We start from the raw sequence: 12305 nt of genomic DNA, 5'->3' as shown, positions 1-12305 counted from the left end.
GAGCACAGAGAGGTGAAATGGTGAAGAGATGTGGTACAGCAGAAGGGAGGAAGCCCTTTTTGCAGGGAGGAGAAACAGGGGAGAGAGAGCAGTGCACTGGGTTTGCGCAAGAAAAGCACTGCCCCGAAAGCAGCTACAAAGAATGAAAACAAGTGTAGGGGACTGCACAAGAAAACTGTTTCACAAAACCACACTGCCAGTTTTTATGAACAGCGAGGTACATAGTCTGAAGCTTCAGAGGTCAGGACCTGGCAGTGCTCTGGTGAGGAAAAGCGGCAGAGCCCCAGCAGCGGGCGGGCAGCACAGTCTGAAGATCCCCCGGGTCGCATGCGGAGAAGTTGTTCCCCTGCTTGGGGTGCACTTGGTAGAGGCGATACAGCCCTCTACCTCCACAGGGGCCCTATACTCCGACAGGGGCCACAGACCTGCCTTGTTCACCAGTATAGGAAGAAAGACACTGGTTGAGGGCAGCAAAACCTGGCGCCAGCGTTGTGTTGGGATTTATCATAAACTCTGAGCTGCTGCTGCTGTTGCTGCTGCTGCTGCTGCTGCTGCTGCATGGTCAAGTGAATGTTTTCTGGGGCACCCAGATAGCAGCCACAATGTGGTTGAGACCCTCCCACAGATCACAGTGGGTCCCAGCTGTAGGGGTCTCTGAAGTGTGGGGTTTTGAAACACAGCAGCTCCTGAGATAAAACCCAGGAGGGTGGTGCCACCTGGCAGGCCACCTTCAGCTCTGACAGACTAAAGGTGGGGAGCTGAGAGTTGCTGGGGACAATGGAGGAGTGACTGATCACACATCTGTGAGGGCTTGAACTTCCCACTGGAAGGGCTAGAGAATTGGGTGAAGCCATTTTTACCATTAGCCCATCAGAAACGTTTGAACTCAGGGAGCTAAACAGCACCACCAAGTGGCAAAGAGAGCTGTACAAGCACAAAGTCCCATCCACTGTGCCCTCCAGGCACATTTCCACTAGGGCAAGTTCACTTGAGAATGAGAGTAGAAATCCTTCCCTGTGAAGACCAGCACAAATCCCTTCTGTGCTCTTAAGTCTACTGATCACAGACTGCTGCAAGTTTCAGCTTTAGGGAAAACTGGATCCAGCTTCATTTGGGTTTTTTTGTTTGTTTTTGCCCTTGGATACAGAAAGAGCAAAGTTTTAATTTTTTTTAACTTTTAGTTTTTTTATCTTTTTCTCTCCTTTTTTCTTTCTTTGATCAAGCTCCCATTAACAAGCAGACCAAAAACACATAGGATCTAGCTTCCTTTATTTGATTTTTTAAAAAACTTTTAATTTTAATTTTATTATTATTTTTGTTTTTGTCCAAAATGACAAGATGGAGGAATTCACCCCCAAAGAAAGAACAGGAAGAAATGATGGCCAAATCAATACAGATGTAAGTAAGATGTTTGAACTATGTTGTTAAAACAACAATTATAAGGATTCTAGCTGGGCTTGAAAAAAAGCATAGAAGACACTAGAGAATCCCTTACTGCAGACATAAAAGAGCTAAAATCTACTCAGGCCAAATTTTAAATTGCTACAACCGAGATGCAAACTTGAATGGATGCCACAACTGTGAGGATGGACAAAGCAGAGGAACAAATCAGTGATATAAATATAGATAAAATTATGGAAAATAATTAAGCTGAAAAGAAGAGCAAAACACAGGTAATGAATCATAAAGGCTGACTTACAGAACTCAGTGACTTCTGAAAACAGAATTAACATTCATAACATAGGAGTCCCAGAAGGGGAAGAGAGGGAAAAAGGGGCAAAAGTTTTAGTCAAACAAATTATAGCTCTGAAAACTTCCTAAATCTGGGGAAGGACACAGACATCAAAATCCAAGAAGCACAGAGAACTCCCATTAAATTAACCAAAAGCCAGCCATCACCAAGGCATATCACAGTCAAACTCACAAATTATATGAACAAGGAAAGAAACCTGAGAGCAGCAAGGGATAAAAAAAAAATCCTTAAACCTACAACAGATGACAGATCACGTTTGCAGCAGATATGTCCACAGAAACTTGGCAGGCCAGAAAGGAGTGGCAGGATATATTCAATATGCTGAATGGGAAAAATATGCAGCTAAGAATACTCTATACAGCAAAGCTGTCATTCAGAATAGAAGGAGAGATAAAGACCTTCCCAGACAAACAAAAACTAAAGGAGTTTGTGACCACTAAACCAACACTGCAAGAAATATTAAGGGGGACTCTGAGTTGGTGGGGGTGGGGAAGACCAAAAGTGACAAAGACTAGAAAGGATCAGAGAACATCACCAGAAACACCAACTCTATAGGTAACACAATGGCACTGACTTCTTGTCTTTCAATAATCACTCTGAATGTAAATGGACTAAATACTCCAATCAAAAAACATAGAGTATCAGAATGGATAAAAAAAAAAAACAAACCAAGATCCGTCTATATGCTGTCTACATAAGACTCATTATAGACATTAAGATATCTGCAGATTAAAAGTAAGGGGATGGAGAACCACTTATCATGGTAATGGATGCCAAAAGAAAGCCAGAATAGTCACGCTTCTATCAGACAAACTAGATTTTATTTTATTTATTTAAAAAAAATTTTTTTTAACGTTTATTCATTTTTGAGAGAGAGACAGACAGAGCATGAGCGGGGGAGGGCCAGAGAGAGAGGGAGACACAGAATCAGAAGCAGGCTCCAGGCTGCAAGCTATCAGCACAGGGCCTGATGCAGGGCTTGAACTCACGGACTGTGAGATCATGACCCGAGCTGAAGTCGGATGCTCAACCGACTGAGCCACCCAGGCGCCCCTATTTTTAAATTTTTTAATGATTATTTTTGAGAGAGTGAGAGACAAACTGGGAGCAGGGGAGGGACGGAGAGAGAGGGAGACAGAGAATCCGAAGCAATCTCTAGGTTCTGAGCCTGATTCAGGGCTCAAACCCACAAACCAGGAGATCATGACCTGAGCTTAAGTTGGATGCTTAACCGACTGAGCCACCCAGGCACCCTGGGACAAACTACATTTTAAAACAAAGACTGTACCAAGAGATGAAGAGGGGGATTATATCATAATTAAGGAATCTAACCATCAAGAAGATCTAACAACTGTAAATATTTATGCCTCCAACATGGCAGCACCCAAATATATAAATCAATTAATAACAAACATAAAGAAACTCACTGACAATTATACAGTAATAGTAGGGGACTTTAACACCCCATTTACAACAATGGACAAATCATCTAAGCAGAAAATCAACAAGGAAACAATGGCTCTGAATGACACAGTGGATGGCACGGACTTAACAGAACTTTCCATCCTAAAGCAGCAGAATACACATTCTTCTCAAGTGCACATGGAACATTCTCCAAAACAGATCACACACTGGGTCACCAATCAGCCCTCAAGAAGTACAAAAAGACTGAGATCATATCATACATATTTTCAGACCACAGTGCTATGAAGGTTGAAGTCAACCCCAAGAAAACATTTGGAAAGACTACAAATACTTGGGGGTTAAAGAACATCTTACTAAAGAATGAATGGGTTAACCAGGAAATTAACGAGGAAATAAAAAAGTACATAGAAGCAAATGAAAATGAAAACATGACAGTCCAAAACCTTTGGTATATAGCAAAGGCAGTCTCAAGAGGGAAGTATATTGCAATACGGGTCCATCTCAAGAAGCAAGAAAGGTCTCATATACACACCCTAACCTTACACCTAAAGGAGCTAGAAAAGCAAATAAAGCTTAATGCCAGCAGAAGAAGGGAAATAATAAAGACTAAAGCAGAAATAAACAATACAGAAACAAACAAACAAAAAAACCCCCAGTAAAACAGATCAAGGAAACTAAGAGCTGGTTCTTTGAAAGAATAAAATTGGTAAGTCCCAAGCCAGACTTATCAAAAAGAAAAGACAAAGTACCCAAATAAATAAAATCATGAATGAAGGGAAGAGATCACAACCACCACAACTGAAATACAAATAATTATAAGAAATATTATGACAAATTATATGTCAACAAACTGGGAAACCTGGAAGAAATGGATAAATTCCTAGAAACATACCAACTACCAAAACTGAAACAGGAAAAAACAGAAAATTTGAACAGACCAATAACCAGCAAAGAAATTGAAACCGTAATCAAAAACTCTCCCAACAAGCAAAAGTCCAGGGCCAGATGGTTTCACAGGGGTATTCTACCAGACATTTATAAAGAAGAGTTAAAATCTATTCTTCTCAAACTGTTCCAAAAAACAGAAACAGAAAGGAAAACTTCCAAATTCATTCTATGAGGCCAGCACTACCTTGATTCCAGAACCAGACAAAGACCCCAGTAAAAAGGAGAATTACAGGCTAATATCCCTGATGAACATGGATGCAAAATCTCAACAAGATACTAGCAAATTGAATCCAACAGTACATTAAAAGAATTATTCACCATGATCAAGTGGGGTTTATTCCTGGGATGCAGGGCTGGTTCAATATCCATAAATCTATCAGTGTGATACACCATGTTAATTAAAGAAAGGATAAGAACCATATGATCCTCTCAGTAGATGCAGAAAAACCATTTTATAAAATACAGCATCCATTCTTGATAAAAATCCTCAACAAAGTAGGGATAGAAGGAATATACCTCAACATCATAAAAGCCATATATGAAAGATCCACAGCTAGAGCCTATCATTCTCAATGGGGAAAAACAGAGCTTTTCTCCTAAGTTGAGGAACATGACAGTGATGTACATTCTCGCCACTGTTGTTCAACATAGTAGTGGAAGTCCTAGCTTCAGCAATCAAACAACAAAAAGAAATAAAAGGCATCCATATTGGCAAGGAAGAAGTCAAACTTTCACTATTTGCAGACGACATGATACTCTTTGTAGAAAACCGAAAAGACTCCACCAAAAAAATTACTAGAACCAATACATGAATTCAGCAAAGTCACAGGATATCAAATCCACATACAGAAATCTGTTGCATTTCTATACACCAATAAAGCAGCAGCAGAAAGAGAAATCAAGGTATCAATCCCATTTACAACTGCACCAGAAACCATAAGATACCTAGGAATAAACTTAACCAAAGAGGTAAAAGATCTGTACTCTGAAACCTAGAGAACACTTATGAAAGAAGCTGGGTAAGACACAAAATGGAAAAATATTCCATGATCATGGAAAGGAAGAACAAATATTGTTCAAATGTGGATGCTACCCAAAACAATCTACATATTCAATACAATCCCTATCAAAATAACACCAGCATTTTTCACAAAGCTAGAACAAACAATTCTAAAATTTGTATGGAATCAGAAAAGACCCCAAATAGCCAAAGCAACCTTGAAAAAAAAAAAGCAGAAGTGGAGGCATCACGATTTCTGAATTTCAAGCTATATTATAAAGCTGTAGTCATTAAGACAGCATGGTAATGGTACAAAAACAGAGAAACAGATCAATGGAGCAGAAAAGAAAATCCAGAAATGGACCCACAACTATACAGTCAACTAATCTTTGACAAAGCAGGAAAGAATATCCAGTGGAAAAAAATACAGCCTCTTCAATGAATGGTTTTGGGAAAACTGAACAGCAACATGTAGAAGAATAAAACTGGACTTTTTTTTTTTTATTAAAAAACATTTTTTTTAACGTTTATTTATTTTTGAGACAGAGAGAGACAGAGCATGAACAGGGGGAGGGTCAGAGAGAGAGGGAGACACAGAATCTGAAACAGGCTCCAGGCTCTGAGCTGTCAGCACAGAGCCCGAGGTGGGGCTCGAACTCACGGATCGCGAGATCATGACCTGAGCCGAAGTTGGACGCTTAACCGACTGAGCCGCCCAGGCGCCCCAAACTGGACCACTTTCTTACACCGTATATAAAAATAAATTCAAATGGGTGAAAGACCTAAATGTGAGACAGGAAACCATCAAAATCCTACAGGGGAACATAGGCAGCAATCTCTTTGACCCTGGCCATAGCAACTTCTTACTGAGCACGTCGCCAGACGGAAAGGAAACAAAAGCAAAAATAAACTACTGGGACTTCTTCAAAATGAAAAGCTTCTGTACAGCAAAGGAAATAATCAACAAAACTAAAAGGCAGACTATGGAATGGGAAAAGATATTTGCAAATGACATATCAAATAAAGAGTTAGTATCCAAAATCTATACAAAACTTATCAAACTCAACACCCAAAAAACAAATAATCCAGTGAAGAAATGGGCAGAAGACATGAATAGACACTTTTTCAAAGAAGACATCTGGATGACCAACAGACACATGAAAAGATACTCAACATCACTCATCATCAGGAAGATACAAATCAAAACCACAATGAGATTATCACCTCACACCTGTCAGAGTGGCTAAAATAAAGAACACAAAAAACAACAGAAATTGGCAGAGGCAGAGAAAGGGGAACCCTCTTGCACTGTGGGGAGAATGAAAACTGGCACAGTCACTCTGAAGAATAGCATGGAGGTTCCTCAAAAAATTAAAAATACGGGCACTTGGGTAGCTCAGTCGGTTAATTGTCCAACTTTGGCTCAGATCATGATCTCATGGTTTGTGAGCTTGAGCCCTGCATCAGGCTCTCCGCTGTCAGTGCGAGCCTGCTTCAGATCCCCTGTCCCTCTCTCTCTCTGGCCCTCCTCTGCTACCTCTCTCTCTCTCTCTCTCTCTCATAAATAAATAAACATTAAAAAAGTGTAAAAAAAATAGAACTACCAAATGATCCAGCAACTGTACTACTAGGTATTTATCCAAAGGTTACAAAAACACAGATTCAAAGCGGTACACGCACCTCAATGTTTACAGCAATATTATCAACAATAGTCAAACTATGGAGAGAGCTCAAATGTCCATTGACTGATGAATGGCTAAAGAAGACGTGGTATATACATACAATGAAATATTACTAAACCATCAAAAAGAATGAAATCTTGCTATTTGCAATGATGTGGGTGGAACTAGAATGTATTATATACAAAGCGAAATAAGGCAAATCCCATATGATTTCACTCATACATAGATTTTAAGAAACAAAACAGATGAACATATGGGAAGGGGGAAAAAGAAGAGGAGAAACAGAAAAAAAACCACAAGAGACTCTTAACAGAGAATAAACTGAGGGTTGATGGAGGGATGTGGGTGGGAGATAGGCTAGATGGGTGATGGGTACTAAGGAGAGCACCTGTTATGATGAGCCCTGGGTGTTGTATATAAGTGATCAATCACTGAATTCTACTCTGGAAACCAATACTGCACTGTATGTTAACTAACTACAATTTATATAAAAAATTGGAAAAACAAAAAAGAAAGAAAACTGAAGAAAAGATTTAAAAAAACCAACAAAAACCCTAAATCTGAATAATAAATGTCATTACCGTCTTCGTGCCCTAATGCCTTTGCTATCCTAAGCTTCTCATAGGTCCTTGGGCATACAAACTCCTACACATTCTTCAAGACCCAATTCAAAGGTAATGTCTGTAGTGAAACTTTCGTTAACCATTCCAGCATTACATGAACTGTTTGCTATGCAGCCAGTAACACTATGAAACCATCTTTTTACAGCTCTTTACATCTTTATACTGTAAATTTGTTTTTTGGATGTGCTTCTTTAAAGGCTGAGAATAATCTTTTTTATTTCTAACTCCTAGCACATACACTCTCCTACAGGGTACTCAATAAATATTTGCAGAATCAAATGGAATCAGGATTGTAGCATCTAAAAATGGCTTGAACAAATGACTAGCTCTAAGAAGCCTTGTTGAGTCTTATTCAAAAAAGACTTCCAAAGAGGAGGCACATATCAAATTTTGTAACACTGATCCTACTAGCAGATGGGAAATTGTGCTACGCATTTAGGTTCATTAACCTTTTCAGCACTTTTTCTTTTTGAAATACTGTAAGTGCTTCATCAGAAACAGCTATTCTCAAACTTTTTAGTCAACAAACAGGATTAGCTGACTACCTACTCTATCAGCTACCATTTGCCTGTTAAAACAAAAACGAAATCTAAAAAAAAGTAAAGAATACAAGTGACAGTGGTGAAGAAAGTTTCAAATTAACTTACAACATAAAACAAGATGGTCAACTTAAATTAATCAAAGAAATAATCAGAGACAAACTAAAGCACTGACTTTTAAGCAACATTTTGACAAACAGATTTTACACTATAATCTAGTACACACATGCCTATATTAAATACAATAATTACCTTTACCGACATGATGGAATCTGATACATCTAATTTTCTTTTCATTGGAAAAACAAACAATCAATCAAAAACCTACCAGTAGAGACCTGCCAAAATGATTTCATGACACTACTACTGGGTTGAGATTTAAAGTTTGATATACACTGTCCAAAGAAATTGTGCATGCTATTAATAATCCATATGCTACAGCGATAGCTATAATCCCATATCAAATATGTATATGAAGTTTACAGCAAAGTACAATGTCTGTAGTATATCATAAAAATTATGAATAGCAAATATAATTTTAAAAATAATGTGGTAATTTCTATCAGTAGTTAGAAAAAGTGAAATGGAATCTTTGATATCTAAAACATGAAAAAAATATTATGTCTATTAAGACAAGTGCCTTAGTCCTAGACCTCTAAAAAAGTGACAAAGCAAAGGGTCTTAGCTGAGCACTGTTAAAAGAATGATTTTATTTTAACCATTATTCTTAAGTATTTCTTCAAGTGGAAGAAAGCCTGTCTTGAGAAGTTCAGTTCTACTCATTGTTGATCTTAGTTATTAAATTGTGAGATATGGTTTTAAAAATAATTTTCATTGGGGCGCCTGGGTGGCGCAGTCGGTTAAGCGTCCGACTTCAGCCAGGTCACGATCTCGCGGTCCGTGAGTTCGAGCCCCGCGTCGGGTTCTGGGCTGATGGCTCAGAGCCTGGAGCCTGTTTCCGATTCTGTGTCTCCCTCTCTCTCTGCCCCTCCCCCGTTCATGCTCTGTCTCTCTGTCCCCAAAATAAATAAACGTTGGGAAAAAAAAAAATTAAAAAAAAAAAAATTTTTCATTGAGTGTCCAACCCAAACTCAAATTTAAGACAAGTCACTCTTCCTAACCAATTATTACCTTTAAGTTGCTATAATAAAGAAATTCTACAGCCACCATCACCTTTAGGTCATGTTAAAGAAACCTCTTTTCATAGCCAAATAAGAAATCATCGCTTAGCTGATTTTGTTTTTTAAAAACTAGTATCAAAACACATTCCCCAATAACCTACCATTAGGCAATGATGCTCTACCTGTAATTTATATAAATTTCTTAGTTTAGGTGCTACTACATCTCTATAAACATCCCTCTTAACAGAAAATATTTTTGCTAAAACACTTCAGCAGCTTCAAAAGAAAATTTTCATGAAATGAAATGACAGAAATATAAATATAAAAGCATTCCAGAACAAAGAGCATTTATGTATATCAAATAAAATTGCCATTTACTTTTTACAAGACTGCCACAGACACATGAAGTTGTGTCCAGGTTTTCTCACTGGATCCCCTTGTTGACTAGATGCACTGAATGGAGAAGGCTGAGAAGTGCTGGGCTGGTTCTGCACCTGCGCAGCTGGTGAAGGCGTCATAGGAGTGTTCTGTGAAAAACACAACCGCACGGTTTGTGAGATGACACGGAGAAACATTCACATTTTATACCACAGGTTTAAAATGAGGATTATAATAACGACTGTATGACTATATCGATAGTTATAACTTCTAAAATAAAATTTACATTTGTAGTTTTCATAATTATTTTTTTTTAATTCTTTAAAAAGATAACTATGCTTATGAAAATAATTAGGAAGTAAGATTCTTTTATTTCCTATGAACCACAAAGGCAAGATCATATTGTTGTTGTTACAGGATATACATTATTTTGAATTAAGAATTTTATATTAATAAAATTAGGCAGAAACACAATTATAAATTAAAATAAATAAAGCTACTATAAATGCACCCATTTGATTTACTTACGTACATTCTTTACAAGAACAAATCAATTGCAAACTATTATTTTTTGGCATACATTTCCATTTAGCTTTTTAATCAATACAACAAAAAGCAAACAACACATAGCAAAAAGAAAAGAAAATTTCTGATGTTAAAAATGAAGTAACCATAAGTAGAATGTTGTAAATATTATTTTATAGTTAGCTGTTTTAACAATTTTAGTCTTTTATGTTGTCCAGTTAGAGCTTTTGATGCACAATACAAGTAAAAAGATTCTAATTATAGACATAAGTCTTTAAATATAAGCTATGTTTTCTTCTTCTATACCACATCCCTTTCTCTATAAAAGATACATAGGTAAATAATTACAATATATCTTAAAACAATTTGAGGCAATATGTTTTCTTTGAACCTTAATTCAGATTTATTAATCCTCACAAAGGAAAAAATAATATTGAATTTCTCATATAGAAATGGCAGCACACCATTTCAAAGCATTGTTTGAAGGCAATAAATTTAAACTTTGGGAAGATATTAAGTACACTATTCACTTATATGGTGATATTAGAAATACTTGGGCAAAACGAAGTTAAAAATAGCTGAAAACGTCAGATTAAGATTCATAATAATTAGAAAAAAAGATGAAACACATAAAAAGCTACAGCATAAAAAAAAGGGAGACTGAAATGCTGAAAAAAAAAAACATGTCTCTTAGAAATGTGAAGTCAGGGCACCTGCGTGGCTCAGTTGGTTAAGCATCCGACTCCTTTTTTTTTTTTTTTATGTTTATTTTATTTATGTTGAGAGAGAGAGAGAGAAATAGAGTGCAAGCAAGGGAGGGGCAGAGAGAGAGGGAGAGAGAGACGATCCCAAGCAGACTGTGAGCCATCAGCACAGAGCCCATTGCGGGGCTCGAACTCATGAATGGTGAGATCATGACCTGAGCTGAAACCGAGTCCGAAACTTAACCAACTGAGTCACCCATGTGACCCAACATCTGAGTCTTGATTTTGGCTTAGGTCATGATCTCACAATTTGTGGGTTTAAGATCCATGTCTGGCTCTGCACTGACAACATGTAGCCTGCTTGGGATTCTCTCCTTCCCCCTCTCTCTGCTGCTCCCCTGCTCGTGCTCTCTTTCTCTCTCTCTCAAAAGAAATACTTAAAAAAAAAAAAAAAAAAAAAAGAAATGTGACATCATGGGGTGCCTGGGTGGCTCAGTTGGTTAAGTGTTCAACTCTTCAGTCAGCTCAGGTCATGATCTCACGGTTCACTGGTTTGAGCTGGGGCTGGTCTCTGCACTGACAGCATAGGGTCTCTTGGGATTCTCTCTCTCTGCCCCTCCCCCGCTTTGGTGCATAGGAGCACAGGTGCGCACGCACGCACTCTCTCTCTCTCTTTCTGCCTCTCTCCCACTAGCTCTTTCTCTTTCAAAAATAAACTTAAAAAAGGTCCTGGGGCACCTAGCTGGCTCAGTTGGTTGAGCAAGTGACTCTTGAGCTCAGGGTTGTGAGTTCAAGTCTCATGTTGGATGTAGAGATTACTTGAAAAAAATAAAATCTTGGGGCACCCGGGAGGCTGAGTCGGTTAAGTGTCTGACTCTTGATTTCAGCTCAGGTCTTGGCCTCATGGTTTGTGAGACTGAGCCTTGTGTCCAGCTCCATGCTGCAAAGCCTGCTTAGGATTCTCTCTCTCTGCCCTTTTCCCCACTTGTGCTCTCTCTCAAAATAAATAAACTTAAAAACAATTTTAAAAAAAGAAAGAAATGTGAAGTTAGGAACTTTGGAGTTCCAAGCTCTAAGGGAAAAAAAATCTACCTTTGGGATATAATTAAAGTTGTTTCTATAGTTGGGTCCCACCATTAAGATTTTATAATACAGTTAGGGAGAAAATATACATGCATATACATGCATGAAAAACAGGTGTCATGGATAGGATGTGAACTTTCTAGTCTGACAGATCCGTACTCAAACTTTAAATTTGCCTTTTGAACTAGTTATGTGACCCTGGGCAACCTATTTAACCTCTCTGATCCAAACTGTTAAGTAATGAAATCCAACTTTAGGAATGGTGGGAAGACTAGAGAAATGACAGATGAAGTGCCTAACTCTGGAGTCTCAATAATTAACGGCAACAGTTACTATTATTATTATACTAGAAATCCAAATAGAGAAATCCAAGAGGGAAGACGTATTTTGGAGGAAAGATGATGAGTTTGCTTTGGGAACAACTACAAAAGTTAATGCTGGAAACATGGATCCGACAATCATTCACCTGTGAATTCTATTTTTTTAAATCACTTTTAAAAAAATGTTTATTTATTTATTTTGAG

At 37.9% G+C, this 12305-nt stretch overlaps 1 protein-coding gene across 2 annotated transcripts in view; it reads right to left on the bottom strand.

The window, feature by feature from the left end:
• ARID2 (AT-rich interaction domain 2) overlaps nucleotides 1–12305 on the bottom strand; it is a 170689-nt gene that overhangs the window by 27790 nt on the left and 130594 nt on the right. For both annotated transcript variants that reach the window (XM_043563493.1, XM_043563492.1), the window contains one exon: nucleotides 9470–9618. In XM_043563493.1, the coding sequence (XP_043419428.1) occupies nucleotides 9470–9618 (149 nt within the window). The remainder of the gene's footprint in view (nucleotides 1–9469; nucleotides 9619–12305) is intronic.

The sequence above is a fragment of the Prionailurus bengalensis genome, chromosome B4 (genome assembly GCF_016509475.1).
Source record: "Prionailurus bengalensis isolate Pbe53 chromosome B4, Fcat_Pben_1.1_paternal_pri, whole genome shotgun sequence".
Taxonomy (NCBI): Eukaryota; Metazoa; Chordata; class Mammalia; order Carnivora; family Felidae; genus Prionailurus; species Prionailurus bengalensis.
Note: the sequence above shows the minus strand (reverse complement) of the source record. Positions and strands in the feature narration are given on the sequence as shown.